The sequence below is a fragment of the Rhinatrema bivittatum genome, chromosome 9 (assembly GCF_901001135.1).
Source record: "Rhinatrema bivittatum chromosome 9, aRhiBiv1.1, whole genome shotgun sequence".
NCBI classification, from domain to species: domain Eukaryota; kingdom Metazoa; phylum Chordata; class Amphibia; order Gymnophiona; family Rhinatrematidae; genus Rhinatrema; species Rhinatrema bivittatum.
The window spans coordinates 54,617,371-54,635,836 of record NC_042623.1 but is presented as its reverse complement, the minus strand read 5'-3'; the positions used below and the strand labels follow the sequence as shown (position 1 = coordinate 54,635,836).

Below are 18,466 nucleotides of genomic sequence, written 5' to 3'. Positions count from 1 at the left end.
CAGGGGTAGCACTTATGAGAGAGGTCAGCAGCAAACGTTTCTACTGTAAAAGCCTAGGAAAGAACACCTCCATGTTTTACTATAATATAGTAGGAATACATCTATTGTAGAATGTGTACAAGTAGTCTTTATCTTTTTGGATAGATTCAGATTATATATTTAGTTTACCTGGAGTTTTGGATGTGATCTTTTTATAACATTTTGTCAGTTCACCTTGGATAGAGAGGTGTTTAAAATACAATGATCTCCCTTGATAACAGACTGAGGTTTGGCTGCCCAAATTATTTTTGTGTGTGAATTATTTGTTTCAACAGTCAAACTCAGTAATAGCAAACCCTTTTTATAGTAACCAAAGTATATCAACTCGCAGCCCATTCATTATAAAGTGGAACTCCTAAAATAGTATGTCAGAAATAAGCTTCCTATTGTGCAGTCCATAGAAGGATCCAGAAAGGAATTGTCAATTAATGGGAATTAAGTAATGTGTTTTTCTCTTATTTAGCTGTAATGACCCTGTTCAGCGAATTGAGCAGTGTATGCGAGGCTCTCTCTTCATGTGTAGCATTGTGCAGGGGTGCAAGAGAACGTACTTGTCTCAGAGAGACCTGCAAGCTCACATCAATCACCGCCACATGCGAGCCGGAAAACCAGCTGCTCGGCCTCCACCTGAGCCCATTCACCCACCCATGGCACCACCGCCAGCAGACATTCCTGATCGATTCATAATGCCACCAGATAAGCACCATTTGAGCCACGTTCCACCCAAGCCTCACATCTTGATGCCGCCACCTCCGATTCAGCATGTGCCGCATGAGCATTACAATCAGCAGCACGAAGACATGCGGGCACCCCCGGCTGAGATGGCCATGGCGCCACCTCGCTCGGTGAATCAGGACACTTTCCGGATTTCTACAAGGAAGCATAGCAATCTGATAACTGTCCCTATCCAGGACGATTCCAGTTCGGGAGCTCGAGAACCACCTCCACCTGCCCCAGGACCACCTCACCACCATCCTGAATATGCAGGTCAGCCAGTGGTATCCCACCCTCATCATATCATGCCTCCACAGCAGCACTATGCACCTCCCCCTCCTCCTCCTCCACCAATAAGCCATCCAATGCAACATCCTCCCCAGGCAGCAGGAACCCCTCATATGGTTTATAGCCAGGCACCACCACCACCTCTGACAGCCGCTCCACCACCAATTACTCCTCCCCCTGGACATATTATTGCCCAGATGCCACCATATATGAATCATCCTCCTCCAGGACCTCCCCCTCAACACGGTGGACCTCCTGTAAATGCTCCCCCTCCTCATCACTTTAATCCTAACTCCTTGCCAAAGTTCAGTGAAGACCAAGGAACTCTCAGCCCCCCTTTTACCCAGCCTGGGGGTATGAGCCCTGGCATGTGGCCTGCTCCAAGGGGACCACCTCCACCTCCTCGAATGCAAGGGCCTCCACCTACTCAAGCCCCAATTCCTGGACCACATCACCCAGATCAAGCACGATATAGACCATACTATCAATGACATCCAATGTAACTTGAACTTGGTATGCTGCAGGGATGGATACAGCTGCAGCTTCATGTGTAGCCCTATAGTCGGCCTTTTGAGTAATATGACCCTTTCTAAAAAGTTATTCAGCTGTGACTGGAGGACGTGGTGGAAACTTACATTTTTTTTTTATTGTTTTACGCTTTGATCTTAGGACTTAAAATATATTGTAGTGCAGATATGTGGCTCAGTAAAACCACAGCTATATTTTAACAGACTGTGTCTTTAGTGTTGTAAATTTCCCCTGTGAATTTGCATACACACTGTACCACTCTTTGTTTGTATATTGTTTGTTAATCTGCTGTTTAGTTTTACTTGTGATGCAGTTTGTCAACTCGTGTAAAGTTTAAATACAACTGTAAAGATATTTTTATGTGAGCCCGAACCTAGTAACATCCTGTTTCTTAAGCGCATAGAACTGTTCTGCCTCTATCTTTTCTCAGATACAATAAATGGTCAAAGTTTGCAAAAAGGAAACAACTTTTCCCAAGCTTATTTTAGAGCAAGTTTCTGCTCATATATTGCAAATTTAATTGTAAGAATAAGCAACGGCTCTGCAATGGAAAGACTTGAAAGTCTTAAGTAGGGAAAAAAAAAACAAACCCCAATGCAGAGACACTTAACTACTTCTATGCTGCAGCAGGTTTGAGAACCTTTTTCACATTTGCATTGTGACCCAAGCATGTTAATGTCAGTGTGAGCTTTTTTTTCTGTGAGATTTTTACCTACGTACTCAGAACTGGAAATCTCAACCATTGTCCGCGCATGGGCCCATTTTCAAGTTTCTCATTCGTTCACAAGAAAACATGTAAGAAATCAAGGGCACTGTTAAACCAGTGCATGGTTCAGGATAAATGTTTTCTTTGAAAGAATACTTGGCTATTCCATAAAGCCAATGTTTTTGGTTTTTTGGGGTTTTTTTAATAGAAATATAGCAGGGAGGAATGGTAAGGCCCATCCAGTCTGCCTAATTTACTTCCTGTTGCAATGTCACAGACTCCGGTTGATCTCTTGCCTTCCCTTCTGGGCTATCCCAGCCTTTTTTTTTTTTTTTTTGCATTCTGTTACTGTTTTGGAAAGCACAAGATCACTATTTACTGATTAACTCCATGCATTCTTGGGAAATTAGTTTATAAAAAGTCGTGATGGATCAGCAGGTACGGAGGGGGTTGCATCAGAATTAGATGCCAGTGTTAATTGGCCACAGGTGAAGGGAATGTGGTGGAAACAGGCTACTACTGAAATTTGCTTGCATTGCAGCATGTTGCTTCCTTTCTGCAGGATTCAAGTTTAATTTTCCTTTATCTTAAAAATGTTAATGTATTTTTTAGCAGATCTCTTAGAGCAATTCTTGTATCATATGCACTGAAGGTCCATCGTTGTGGATGCCTGTAGCCTGTACTTCCTGTGAGTTTTTGCCACAATTTTATAATCTACAGTAGGGCCTGAATAAATATCCATAGTTTTTCGAGCAGACTATTTACAATTTTCACATAGCTTATGTGCTGTGATAAGTTGTTTAATTCCCCCCCCAAATGTTTTATCTGTTTGCACAGAATTGCTCAGGAAATGTGGCTGAAAATAAAAATGGATTTTGATCACAGTGTGTACACTAAGCATTCTTCTTAAATATTAAGTGCTGTGTGCTACATCTAAAAAAAAAAAATTGGATTTTCTTTGCTGCAGTCTTTGCAGTTAGGGTAAATGAATCTAAGATGATCGTGGGGCCATTGTTTGGAGTGTTTGATCTCAACAAGGTGCTATACATGAGGGAAAGAGGAGAGGTTGTGAGGAAAATGGTACAGGGCAAAGGAATGGCGGGAAGGGGATGCTGTGCTTGGACCACTGCCAACGTAAGGAGTACTGTGCCAGAGCAGCCACCACCAAAGAAGAGAGATACTAATTTCAGTTTTCTCACAAGTTGCCAGTTACTCTAGAGCTGGCCTGGATGATCTTCTGTGGCCTAAAAAAATTGACTTTAAAAATAAAAAAAAAAAAAAGAAATGAATAGCTTTGTGTGTGGTTTTGGGTTTTTTTTCCCCCCTCTGCATTCAGGCAGACCAGTCCACACCAGGTGGTTATGCACCCCTACCAGCAGATGGAGACAGAGTAAAGCTGACTCAGACATATAGCCCTGCCATCAGCCTGCCAGTATTGTCCATCTCCAGCAATACTGGGGTTTGCTTAAAAAAACAAGAGAAGCAAGAGAAGGATTCTAAAGAGAAGAAAAATAGGACAAGATAGATTCAGATGTGCTGCTTTAGCTCCTGATGTGACACCTATTTGGTCCCTCCCAAAGTCGCTCAAACATAAACGAGTAGGGAAGTATTAGTCCCCTCTTTTTCCCCCCCCCCCCCCCCCCTTACTAGGTACTTCTCCCTTGGTGTTTTTTCCTTGGCAGCTCTTATCCCCTTTTTCCTTTCACTTCTCTGGGGAGTTAGTATAGAGTGGAGACGGCTCGGGCTTGGCGGGTTGATCAGTTTTTTTGAGCTATCCTTAAGCAGGCTTTTGAGGCCATGGCAATGAATTTGCAAATTGCTTCTTGCTGCTGCTTGGTGGCTTGGGCTGGTTTGTGTGTAGCAAGAGACACAAGGAGCAGGGTCTGATGACAGCTTGGTGATGGAACTGGGGCCTGCGTTCTTAACAGATGCAGGCTGTGACTTGGTGCGGACAGCTGCTAGAGAGGTTGCTTCTGTGATAGCTGGGTGGCAAACAATATTTCCAAGTCCAGTCTCACAAGGTTACTCTTTAAGGGTTCTCTTTTATTTGACAGTGAGCTGGAGAAGATGGCGAATAGCTGGGGGGAAATCCAAGATTCCTCGAGGTTCAGAGGACAAGAAGGCAGTGGCATATCCTTTTAGGGCGAGAGCCACTCCAGGGATTCCGGTCAGTTTTGTCCTTACAGAGGAGCAACTACTCAAAGGTCTCGTCCTTTCAGAAGATCTTGGTCCTTTTGACCTAAGAAGCCTCGCGAAGATGCAGGCTCTGGGGCTGAAGCACATCAATCTTCACAATGAAGGTGTGGGCTCACCTACTGGATCAAGAGAGAGGCTGTTATCTGTCTCACTTTTTTTCACAGGTGGGTCCAGATTATGATGAACCAGTGGATCCTGGAAGTGGTAAGAGGATGGCAATGCTTTAGAATTTCTCTGAATCCTTCCAGATGCCTTTATGGTCTCGCCATGCAACTCTCTGCAGAAGACCGTGGCAGTGGAAACTGTTAAGGAGGCTGTTGGATTTGAAGGCCATAGTTCCTGTTCCCAGATAGCAAGAAAATCCGGGCTACTATTCCATTTATTTTGTCATTCCCAAGAAAGAAAAGGGGTCCTCTTGGCCTATCCTGGATCTGAAAGGGATCAAGCGACATGCGTGTGACTCAGAATGGAAACGCTATGCTCCATCATAATAGCAGTACAATTTTATTTGAGTTTTTTCTGTACCGGCATTCGTGATAAGTATCACATCATGCCGGTTTACAATAAACAGGGGGGTGTGATAATAGGTTACAATAAAAAAGAACAAATAACAAGTGCTGAGCGAAAATAATTGCAGTTACAATAAAACAGGGAAATGTACAACTAGGAGCAGAGAAAGGCAATAGGAATTTAACAGAATACATTTACCAAACTTTAACAAAAAAACATTTACAGAATTTATGGCAATTGCTGGGTTGAATGGGAATTTCTCACATTTCTCAACCTGACAAGAGACCTAGCTACATATTCCCATTCGCCAGGAACATTGTTTTCTGTGTTTCGCTGTTCTGAGACGTTGTCATCAATTTCAGGCCTTACCCTTTGGGCTGACTACAGCACCCGAACCTTCTCCAAGGTCATGGTGATCAAGGAGGATATTCTTGTCCATCCATATCTGGACTGGTTGATTCAGGCCAAAAGTGCAGAGGAGAGTCATTTGGTATCTTGCAAGATCTACTTGCTCCAGGAGCTAGACTGGATGGTGGACTTGGCCAAGAGCAATTTACAGCCATCTCAGAGTATCTTGGTGTGCAATTCAATATGGAGCAAGGCAGTGTGTTTCTGCCATAGTCACATTCAGAAATTAATTACTCCAGTTCAGGCCCCAAGAAGGACTATTCACCCAATGTGTGGTCTTATTTGCAGGTCCTGGGATCGATGGTAGCCATATTGGACATAGTCCCCTGGGTGAGGGCACACATGTGGCCCCTTCAGCACATGTTGCTCTCCCAGTGGCATCCACATTTCCAAGAGTGCAATGTGAGATTCCACTTGCTTTTGGAAGTGAGTGTCCAGTTGCAATGATGGTTACAAGCAGATCATCTCAGGAGTGGGGTTTCCTTGAAGACACCAAACTGGTTAGTGCTTATAATAGACATGAGCTTTCTGGGTTGGTGGCTCACTGTGAAAAGTTGGTGGCGCGAGGTTGCTGAAATGCTGAGGAGCAGCAGTGGACTATCAATCAGTTGAAAATGCATGCAGTTTGACTGGTGTGCTTGTGGTTCACCGAGCAACTGGAAGCTTGAGCAGTAAGAACGTTGGACAATGCCATAGCGGTAGACTATATCAATCATCAAGATGGAACCAGAAGCCAACAGGTATAGAGTGGGCAGGACATATCTGCCTCCCACATTGCTAGGATGGACAATATAAGGGCCAACTTCCTTAGCAGGCAGATCTTGGACCTAGAAGAGTGGGAGTTGACAGACTAACTTTCAACTCACAGTGAAGCGCTGGAGTCACCTGTACCTGGATTTACTGGCAACCTCCAGCAACATGAAGGTATCACAGTTCTTCAGTTGTAGAAGGGATCTGAGTGCGCTGGGCATCTGCTGTCATTCAAGTTTGGCCGCAAAGCGGGGTGTTGTATGCCTTCCCACCATGGCCGATGATGGGGTTATTTGGAAGATTGCAAATCAGACTGAAACTGTACTTCTGGTGGCTCCAGATGCCGTGGTATGCCAATCTTCAGACACTACTGGTGGAAAGTCCTCTCAGACTACCGCTTATGAAGGATCTATTGCATCAAGGGCCCATACGGCATGACGATATGGGTCGGTTTTGTCTTATGGTTTGGCCCTTGAGAGAGCTTGGTTGCTGAAGCATGGTTATTCTTCTGCAGTGATTTACACTTTAATCTGGGCCAGGAAATTTTAGTTTGGAGAATGTTCGAGAGCTGGTGTGAGGAGCGATGTTCTCATCCACTCAGAGTTGAAATTCCACTGAGATTGGAATTTTTGCAGGAGGGTTTGGTTAAAGGCTTGGTCCTTAGCACTCTGAAGGTGCAAGTAGCAGCCCTTGCTTGCGGGCGCGAGTCAATGGGGCAACCTTGTCGACCCATCCGGATGTGTTCAGGTTTTTGAAAAGTTAAGTATCTACATCCTCCCTTGCATTTCCTGGTGCCTCTTTGTGTGGTATCTGCGACTGCTCACCTTGAAAACAATTTTTCTCATGGCAATCTGTTCAGCATGATGGATCTCTGAGCGGCAAACTTTCTTGCTGTGAGCCATTTCTATGAATGATTCCAGGGGTGGTCTAGCTTAGGACAGTACCTTCCTTTTTTGCCGAAAGTGGTAGAGTTTCATTTGACTCAGTCTGTTTTCCTGCCCACGCTGCCTTGGCTGTCAAGCAGCAACCGGTGCAATTATTGAAGGCTACTCGTTCTTTCAGGAAGTCTGATCAACTGTTTTTGCTCCATGGTGGAGGTAAACAAGGTGAACCGTCAACATGGACAGTTATAGCTCATTAGATGAAAGAAGTCATCACGGCCACCTATGTGGATTCAGATCTCCCTTTACTTATTCAAGTTAGGGAGCATTCCATTAGAGCTCAAGTGGTTTGTGGGCAGAGCTTTGATTATTTTCTTCTGTTGAGATTTGCCAAGCAGCAGTGTGGTCCTCTTACAGACTTTTTCCAAGCATTACTACTTGGATATTAGGGCTCAGGATGACACAGCTTTTGTGCTTGGGATGTTGACGGGATCATGGGCAGTCTCCCACCCTTTTCCGGAGTAGCTTTGGTACATCTCACTGGTGTAGATTGGTCTGCCTGAGTGCAGAGGAAGGAGAAATGACTACTTACCTGATAATTTCCTTTCCTCTAAGGAAGTAAGGCCAATCCACAACCCATCCTGGGCTGCCTACTTGCTTTTTGTTTGTCCTTTATATGCAGGTGATGAAGTGCTATTTCTGTTAATTTGTTTGAAGGACTGGTAAGTGACATAACCAGCCCCTGAGATTAGTTGATAACCTTTTGCTGAGCTCCATGTTTCCTAGTTGTTTGGAAGCATAAGCGGTTAACTGTTAAGTCATGTTCAAGTATAATCAGTTTGTCCACAGTTTGGCTTTTCTAGAGACACTAGCGGGCTGATGATGAGACAAGGCTAAATGTCAGTGACAGTGAGTCAGCTTTATCCCTTCTCTATCTGTTGGTATGAGTGCATTATCCACGTGTGTGGATTGGCCTGTCTTCTTTAGAAGAGAGGAAATTATCAGGTATATAGTAACTTCTCCTTTGTAAACACAAATTATAAAACGAAACCATTTCTTTTAAAACCCAGGGATATTTTTCTTCTAAGAAAACTACTCACCTTGCAATGTGTGGTGTAAGAACTCTTTAATAGCAGGTAGTGATCCCATTTCTGTTACCAAAACATAGTTGGTTCAATTCTGAATTTTGTTTCAAGTTGATTTGTATTTTGTTCATTCTGTGCTCTGCCTTGAGCTTAAGCTTTTATGATTTGATGGAACATAAAATAGAAAAAAGCAATGTAAAATTAAATTGATTTATAACTGTACTTTTTTTTTTAAGCAGCTTGCCTGCAGTTAGATCACAACTTAAACCCTACAGGAGAACATCTACTTGGTTCATACTATGTTTGATGTTTATGGGCCACTGAAGTGTTTGGGGGGGGGGGGGGGGGAAATTTTGGTCCTTGTGCAGGTTGCAATACTTTTATTGGACCTACATAAGAATAATCCAGAGCTACTGATATACATGAGCTTTTGAGACCACACTAGACCCCCCCCCCCCCCTTGATGTAGCAGCAAAACCGAAGGAAAGAAGTATCTTTGCCTTATGACCCATATTAAAATATTTTGTGACACTGTTTTCAAAATACTGGGGAGCGGCATAGAAAAATGTAAAGTTGGTAATTTGGCTGTAACCTTTGTATGAGAGGCAGGGAGGTGCTTGCTGTTTGGACTCAGAATGGTGCACATCCAAGCAGACGAGGCACAATTTTTTTATTTTAAGGAAACTCGACACCCACTGCTGCTAACTGGATGTTAGTTGTAAATAGCACGGTAACATCTCTGCCGTAGCTCCACGCAGAAATTTGTGGACTAAATGTCCACTCTTTTAATGTTTTCCAATTTTAATGCCTGAGGGGGTGGCTCTGAAACTTATTTTGAATATTTCTAGCCACAAAATAGTTTGTTCTTGGTGGCTAACACATAAAACATCTCTCTAAAAAGTTTGAGTACCCTCTTAAGGGATGTATTCCCCTTCTGTAAAGCTGCTGCTGTGGAAGAAATGTTTGCTGAACATTCCTTTTTCATAAAATGTGTAGTTTTCCTAGCGTGTAGCAGATGGACTCAGGACCAATGGGTATAGTGTACTCCTGTTAGCAGTTGGAGATGGATCAGATTTCAATCTGACGTCAGCTTCTAGTACATATACCCCTGCAGGAAGTGCAGCTCTTCAGTATTTTCCGTCTCCATAGTTATGGACTATCTGCACGCTCTCGCAGCGTTTGAACTAAATCGAAAGAAGAAAACCAAAATTAAAGGGGAAAACCTACCTGAAGACTAGCCCCGCTCGCCTGCGGTGCTACCCTCTGGTCCCTCCCCCAGTTGAGATTCCCGAGGTGATTTCCGTGGTTCCTCGGAGGTGAGCCTCGGTCCGGCGGTCAAATCGCGGCGAGGACCTAGTCCCTGATCCTCGGGCGTGGCTGAGAGGCAGCAGGTACACCCCTTGAGTGCGGCGGTGAAGGTATTGGCCCTCTCCCCCACGCAGCCGGAGACCGCCCGGGATGAAACCGGGAAGCGCCGAAGACAAGGTAAGGTGGAAATCTGTTTGAATCCGGTCTCTGAGGAACGAGGAGCAGCACAGGTCACTGATCGGGACCAGTGCCACCGGGTTGATCCGCCCTAGCAGGGCCAGGCCCTGGCTATTTCCAAGGGTCTGCCCATGTGGAGACCCTCTGAGGAGGTCGCCATATTACCCGCATGGTCGCCGTCGCCATCTTGGCCCTATTCGCCGCGCTGCCCGCCGTTCGATCCGAGCGCACAAATCGAGCTAAGCGCACAAAATCCTTGTGCGCATAAACTTACGCGCGCATTCGTTGCGCACATCTCAGGCGCACTGGAGCGCACGCATCCACAGACATGGCACCTCCAGAAACAGGAATAAAAGCTCAAGGCCTCTGCCCTGCATGCCACATCAGAGCCGCACAAAGGGAGGAGGCCAACGCCCTGTGCGCACACTGTGAGGAGGCCCTGGGAGATCCAGGTCAGGGCCAGTCCCACCCAGGGCCCAGTGCTAGCTCCTCAGGGGGTCCCCCCCACAGACGGGGAGCCCCAGAAAACCTGCACCCCTCAACTTAGACCCAGCGTCGATATCTTGGGTGGAATTATTCAAGGGGATTCACGCCTTTGTCAAAATGCAAACTGCACCTCTGGCTGATCAGCCACATGCTCCACTGGAGGACCCTCATGCCCCAGGACCCTCGAGGCCTAGGCACAGGCCCCCACCACCCAGAAGCCCCGCCTATGGGGACACGGATTTCTCCGAAGAGGAAGTTGAGCCCCTGGAGGAGGGGGAACTTCCCTCTGGGACAGAGCCATACCGAACCATGAGACGCTTCTTCACAAAGGACGAGCTCCCGGACCTCGTATCCCAATGTCTAACGGAACTCTCTATCCCGGGCCAAGGCACCTCGGGGGAACCTAGAGCGAACCCCCTGCTGGAGGGCCTTCGCCAGATGTCTTGCCATTTTCCTCTCTTACAGGCGGCACAACAGCTAATTGACCTGGAATGGAATGCCCCGGAGTCCACATTCAAAGGGGGACGAACCTTGTCAGCCATGTACCCCCTGGACCCAGCGACCAAGGAGCTTCTGGCATGCCCTAGAGCGGACGCCATAGTCTGTGCGGTCGCCAAGCGCACTACCATCCCAGTGGAGGGAGGAGCGGCGCTCAAGGATGCACATGACCTGGAAGCCATCCTAAAACAGTCATTTGAAGTTGCAGCCATGTCACTGCAGATTGCGGCCTGCTGCACCCTGGTGACACGTGCCTGCCTATCACAAGCCAGGAACAACACTCCGGGAGAAGACATGGAACCAGCAGTATCATTCCTCACTGACGCTGCCTCCGATCTAGTGCGCACAGCAGCCAGAGGAGTGTCATCCGCAGTGGCGGCCAGGAGACAACTCTGGCTTCGAAGTTGGTCGGCTGACGCCTCTTCCAAGACACGCCTCACTAGGATGCCCTTCAAAGGATCCCTTCTGTTTGGCAGCGAACTAGAGAAACTGGCCAACAAATGGGGAGATTCCCCATTACCACGCCTGCCGAAAGACAAGACGAAGAGAAACCAACGTCCCTTCCACAGGTCTGCCAGGGGCAGAAATTCGCAGCACTTCAACCCTTACAAGAGCAACTATCAAGCACCCCGCCCTACAGGCAGCAACCAGTCCTTTCAGACCAAGCACAACAAGAGGGGAGCCAGCTCGGGGACAGGCCCCAGCTGCGCCCCACAATGAGAATCAGCTGACCCATCCAAGGGAAGAAGCCATAGGGGGCAGACTAGCCCTATTCTACCGCAGATGGGTCGTGATAACTTTGGACAAGTGGGTCCTAGCCATCATCCGGGAGGGGTACTACCTGGATTTCCTTTGAACCCCTCCGGATAGGTTCGTGGAATCCCCCTGCCACGACCTCCTCAAGAGGGCGGCAGTGGAAGATACTCTATCCAGACTTCTGGCCCTCGAGGCCATAACCCCGGTGCCTACACAGGAAATGAATACTGGAAATTACTCCATCTGCTTTGTCGTACCCAAGAAAGAGGGTATATTCAAGCCTATCCTGGACCTCAAGTCAGTCAACCGCCACCTAAGGATACCCCGCTTCCGCATGGAAACCCTACGATCCGTCGTACGCGCAATATAACCAGGAGAGTTCCTCATATCCCTGGATCTTTTGGAGGCCTACTTACACATCCCAATTCATCAGGAGCACCAGCGCTACCTACGCTTCAAGGTCCTGGATCGTCACTATCAGTTCCGGGCACTACCCTTCGGGTTAGCCACAGCACCCCAGACATTCACCAAGGTAATAGTAGTGGTGGCGGCAACACTGAGGAAGGAAAGAATCCTCGTTCACCCTTACCTAGACGATTGGCTGATCAGGGCAAAGTCACCAGAGGAAAGCCACCTAGCAACCAGCAGAGTCATAGCACTGCTGGAAAGCCTAGGATGAGTGGTTAACACAAACAAAAGCTCCCTACAGCCCTCACATTCGCTGGAATACCTAGGAGTCCAATTCGACACCAAGGAAGACAAGGTCAGCTTGACCCTCACAAGGAGATCAAAACTGTGGAACCGGCTGCAGACCTTGCTGAGCTTTCCTCGTCCCACAGCATGGGACTACCTACAAATCCTCGGGCTGATGGCATCCACACTGGAAGTGGTGCCATGGGCGCGAGCCCACATGAGGCCCCTACAATGCTCACTTCTATCGCGGTGGAGCCCACGGTCCCAGAACTACACCGTACGTCTACCACTCTCAGGCAGAATCCGGACCCAGCTACGGTGGTGGCTGCAGACCAGCCACATGAGCTGGGGATCAAGACTATCCTCCCCAACCTGGACCCTGCTCACCACAGATGCCAGTCTACATGGATGGGGAGCACACTGCGAAGAGTTAACCGCCCAAGGATGGTGGAACGCAGAAGAGGCGGGATGGAACATCAACCGCCTAGAAGCGCGGGCAGTCAGACTAGCCTGCCTGCAGTTCGCCCACAGACTCTGAGACAAAGTGGTCAGGGTGATGTTGGACAATGCCACAACTGTGGCCTACATCAACCAACAGGGCAGAACCAGAAGCCAACAGGTGTCCCTAGAAATAGACCTCCTGATGGCGTGGGTGGAAGCAAATCTCCAGGAGATCTCCGCCGTCCACATTGCTGGGAAAGACAACATCACGGCAGACTTCCTCAGCAGGGAAAGTCTAAACCCAGGAGAATGGAAGCTGTCATCCAAAGCCTTCCAGATGATAGTGAATCGGTGGGAGACCCCAGACATGGACCTTCTAGCAAGCAGATCCAACGCTCAAGTACCTAGATACTTCAGCCGCAGGCGGGATCCGCAGTCCCAGGGGATCGATGCCCTGGTACAGACCTGGCCACCGGGGACCCTGCTATACGCCTTCCCGCCGTTGCCCTTGCAGGGAGCAATCATACATAAGATTCAGTGACACAGGGGACTAGTTCTTCTAGTGGTTCCAGATTGGCCAAGAAGACCCTGGTACGCAGACATGAGAAGACTACTGGCAGGGAATCCACTACCCCTGCCCCCACACCGAGACCTACTACAACAAGGTCTGATCCTTCATGAGGACCCAGCTCAATTCTCTCTTATGGTCTGGCCATTGAGAGGGCCCGCCTGAGAGCGGATACTCGGGGGCGGTAATAGAGACTCTCCTCCGAGCACGCAAACTCTCCACATCTCTAATGTACATAAGGATCTGGAGAGTTTTTGAGGCCTGGTGTGAAGACCACAACGTCGAGCCCCATGATCCTGGAATTCTTACAGAATGGACTACAGAAGGGTCTGTCCCTCAACTCCATCAAGATACAAGTGGCAGCATTGTCATGCTATGGCTCCGGGAGCGAGGGCAACAGCATAGCCTCGCACCCAGATGTATCACGCTTCCTGAAAGGAGTCAAACACATCCGCCCACCACTAAAGTGGCCAGTACCTCTATGGAACCTCAACCTCGTCTTGGAGTTCCTAGCGGGATCCGCCTTCAGCTCCCTCCAAGGCCTGTCCCTTCATCTGTTAACCTTAAAGACGGTGTTCTTGCTGGCCATGTGTTCGGCCCGCCGCATCTCGGAACTACAAGCATTGTCCTGCAGTGAGCCGTTCTTCAGACTCACCCCGGGATCCATCCAACTAAGCACGGTGCCCTCCTTCCTCCCCAAAGTGGTCTCACACTTCCACCTTAACCAAACCATCTCACTACCAACGATGGATGGCTTGAATTCAGAAGAAGCCCATAGTCTGCGCCACCTCCACAGCGGCAGACTCCTATTCAGATACGTGGAAATGGCGGAACCAGTTCGAAAGACGGATCACCTTTTCGTCCTTCACAGTGGAAAGAGGCAAGGAGAAGCGGCCTCGCAGGCAACCATTGCCCACTGGATCAAAGAAGTCATCAAGGCGGCCTACTTAGAAGCTGGAAAACCTCCACCTCTACAGGTCAAGGCCCATTCTACCAGAGCCCAGGTGGTATCCTGGGCAGAAACTACAATGTTGTCACCTGCTGAGATCTGCAGGGTGGCAACATGGTCCTCCATCCATACCTTCTACAGATTCTACCATCTGGATGTGCAGGTTAAGGAGGACACGGCATTTGCAAGGGCAATTCTAAGTGGAACACGGGCAGCCTCCCACCTGGTTCGGGAGTAGCTTTTATACATCCCATTGGTCCTGAGTCCATCTGCTACCCGCTAGGAAATGGAGAAATTACTTACCTGATGATTTCGTTTTCCTTAGTGGAGACAGATGGACTCAGCATCCCACCCTTGGCTGTCGTTATACATGTTTTTTTGTCAGTTAATCCAAGGGTAAGCCATGTTTTCATCTACCTAGGGCATCCACCCTGCCGGGTGGCGATGCTTTCTGGTTGAGTACACTGGCAGCGGTCTCCAGCTATAGTCACTTAACCAGATCAAGTTAATCATATTTTAAACATTCTAACAAGTTATGAAGTTATTTAAGTTAATCATATTAAGTGAATCAGTCAGTCACACATATAGCCACAATGTTTTTCGAGGAGAATACTGAAGAGCTGCACTTCCTGCAGGGGTATATGTACTAGGAGCTGACGTCAGATTGAAATCTGATCCATCTCCAACTGCTATCAGGAGTACACTATACCCATTGGTCCTGAGTCCATCTGTCTCCACTAAGGAAAATGAAATTATCAGGTAAGTAATTTCTCCAATTTGCTTCCAAAGATTTAAAGTAGTTTTTCCCCTAATACGCAGCTCCATTTTAGAAGCCTCCACTCAGTTGGCCTTGATGCTAGATTAGTCAAATCCATTATAAACAGTTCAGCTTAGACTCTAGAGGTGCAAAGACTTACCCTAGTTTTATAACCAGAATACATTTTTAACCCCACCCCTAGAAGGTGGTTTCCTCACTTCCCCCCTCTCCCCTTCCTCTCTGGTCTAGCCATTAATCTGTCAGTCTTCAGCCAGGAGCTACAGTGCTGCTGCTGTACACGATCTTCTGAGACTCCAGATCACGATATGTGTAGTGTACACCCTGGTTCTGATCACTAGGTGTCACCATTATGCCACGGCTGCCATAGCAGCCCCAGTCCCTGCCTTCCCTAGCTAACCTGTGGAGTGCTACGTTGGTCTGTCACTCCACCCAAGTAGGGCTTTCTATTACATTGTGGATTTGTAAATTTCATTCAAAATTAATTTGGCACTAGAACATTTAATTTAGGTATAATGCTGTGCCAGTTTTGTTGCTAGTTTAACTTTGTAACTACTGACAAAACAATTGTAAATAATTGATTTGTTACAGGAGTAACCATTTATTAAAAACTGATTCTCTTCTTGTCCAAATAGGACATTTTGTAAGAATCGGCTTAATCCAACTGCTGCGCGAGTGACTGAAAATACCAGCTTCTCCAGACTTTCTATCATCTATGTGCACCTGTCCCTAAAACAAATAAGATACTACAAGGAAGGAGGGTTTTTTCCCTTGAGGTCAGCTGTATTAAAGCGTTTTGCCATCTAGCCTTGTTCTGCTATAGAAAGCCCTATCTACTGCATGTTGGGTTTTAGCAGGTGAACATTTGCAGACTATCACAGCAGGGAAGGATCCAGCTAAGGGAATTCTAAAAATGAACGGGGGAGTAGGATTGATTTATAAATGGTTTGTTTCACAAAAGTTGCTTTTAAAATGTGGCTGAAAACGAATGGTTGTGGGTGAGTAGCACCAGGAGCATTTCTGATTTATTTTTAAAGGGTAGAGACCACAGTACTAGGAGTAATAAGGTGTAGAGACCTGGTGCTGTTTGTGGATGACTAGGTCAGCCTTGCTCCCCACATCTCTTCCACTCCAGAGAATGTCTTTTTTTTTTTTTTTATTTAGCTATGGAGGTTAAGGTTGATTTTTCAGTTTTTAGGGTGATTGTTTAAGCCTTAGTATTGTCCTTTATATACCGCAATGCCAGCCTTAGGGCTTCCAAAAAAAGAATATTCAACAGCTACAAGTGCTCTAAAATATGGCAGCCTGGCTGATGGGCAGCCTAGCTGGTGGGTGTGAGGATCACCTGGTAACATGCCTACCTGGTGCGAATGTGGTGGACCTCATGTGTCACCTAGATAGGATTTTAGACCGTGCTGGGAGACGCCAGCTGTCGTGGTACATGTGGGTACCAATGACATAGGAAAATGTGGGAGGGAGGTTCTGGAAGCCAAATTTAGGCTCTTAGGTAGAAATCTTAAATCCAGAACCTCCAGGGTAGCATTCTCTGAAATGCTCCCTGTTCCACGCTCAGGTCACCAGAGGCAGGCAGAGCTTTGGAGTCTCAATGCGAGGATGAGATGATGGGGCAAGGAAGAGGGATTCAGTTTTGTTAGGAACTGGGGCACCTTTTGGGGAAAGGGGAGTCTCTTCCGAAGGGATGGGCTCCACTTTAACCAGGGTGGAACCAGATTGCTGGCGCTAACCTTTTAAAAAGGAGAGAGAGCAGCTTTTAAACTAGAACAAAGGGGAAAGCCAACAGTCGCTCAGCAGTGCATGTTTTGGAGAGAGGTATCTTTAAAGGATACTAATGATGCATTAGAATTAGGGCATCCCGACAGTGAGGTTCCAATAATAAGAAAAGTAGTCCAAGTGCCTGTAACTAAAAACTCAGCTGAGCTAAAAAAAATTCTAACATCCCTATCAATTAAAAAGCAGAATGAAAATACAAACACAAACTTTGAACTGCTTGTATGCTAATGCCAGAAGTCTAAGAAGTAAGATGGGAGAATTAGAATGTATAGCAGTGAATGATGACATAGACTTAATTGGCATCTGAGACATGGTGGTAGGAGGACAACCAATGGGACAGTGCTATACCGGGGAACAAATTATATCGCAATGACAGAGAGGATCATCGGGGAGGTGGTGTGGTACTTTATGTCCGAGATGACATAGAGTCCAACAGGATAAACATCCTGCATGAGACTGAATGCAAAATTGAATCTTTATGAGTAGAAATCCCTTGTGTTTCGGGGAAGACTATAGTGATAGGGGTATACTACTGTCCACCTGGTCAAGATGGTGAGACGGACAGTGACATGCTAAGAGATTTGCATACTGTTCCTCTTAGTCATTAATTCAAATGTGATCACTATTGCCAAGTGACCCCACCACCATTACCTCTCTCACCAAATCCTGTGCTCCACTGAGAATTAGATCTAAAATTGCTCCCTCTCTCGTCGGTTCCTGAACCAATTGCTCCATAAAGCTATTCTTTATTCCATCCAGGAACGTTTTCTCTCTAGCGTGTCCAGATGATACATTTACCCAGTCAATATTGGGGTAATTGAAGTCTAATATTGAGCAGAAGCAAACCTTGCACATAAGCAAGTACATAGGAACACTGGTGCAAGTAGAAAGATACAGTTCCATTCAATCAGTAAACTGTATTTTTATTGTGAACATTCATAATACATTCACTGTGGCAACTCCGTTAGTGTGACAGCAAGAAGCTTAAAGTCCCCCGACACGGTCCCGTGTTTCGCGGTGGCTGCATCGGGAGGGACCAAATGATATTCAAAATCTGAAATAAAATATGAGTAATCAGGAACGGAACAGACGGCTGCCATATGTATATAATAGTAATAGTTCACATACCTTATACAAGACCATCAGGAGCGCGAGCGCCCGCTGAAGTCAACTCATATTTAAAACTCTCAAAATGGCGTGAAAGAACGGGCTCTCGCAAGATGCTGGGAATGACAGAGGAACACCTGTGATCATATTAACATATTAGACAGAATGGCTAATAAAACAGATACCACTCTATATCCTTATTAAGACCATGGGGGGAAACTGAGTTAAGGCTAAAGATCCATCGCTGCTCCCTCCGACCTAGCATACAGGCGAAATCTCCTCCCCGCGGGGACGGCGAGACCACCTCCAATACCTGGAAGGAGAGGTCAGCGATGGAGTGTCCGGCATGTGTCCAATGAGCCACTAAAGGTTCATCAATCCTGGATAATCTGATATTAGAACAGTGTTCTATAATTCGTGTCTTAATCATGTGTGAGGTTTTCCCCACATAAACCAATGAGCAAGGGCATGTAATCACGTAAATTACTCCTTTTGTGCAACAATCTGACTGGGAATGTAGATTGAACACACGTCCTGACCCAGGGTGTTTGAAAACTGTAGAGGTCTCAGTGTGGCTGCACATCGTGCATCGGCCACAGGGGCTATGTTGGCCCCTAGTCCGACGTAAGTCTTGTACAGGCGCCAGCGATGTGTGCACAAGCCGGTCTCTCAAATTTGTGGCTCTTTTAAAGGTGAAACGTAGGGGACCATGCATTAAATCAGTGAGGGACAGGGCTGACCAATGGCGTTTAATCATGTTCACAATAGACCTTCCAATGGTAGAGACCACTCTTTTCCGTAAGATCACTGAC

The 18,466-nt window shown here is 46.9% G+C and overlaps 1 protein-coding gene across 1 annotated transcript in view; it reads left to right on the top strand.

The window, feature by feature from the left end:
• The window catches only part of CBLL1 (Cbl proto-oncogene like 1), a 55,122-nt gene extending 51,963 nt beyond the window's left edge, over positions 1 to 3,159 (top strand). The window contains 1 exon segment of the mRNA XM_029615711.1: positions 503 to 3,159. Within this exon segment, the coding sequence (XP_029471571.1) occupies positions 503 to 1,532 (1,030 nt within the window). The 3' untranslated portion in view covers positions 1,533 to 3,159.
• The last annotated feature ends 15,307 nt before the right edge of the window (positions 3,160 to 18,466 follow it).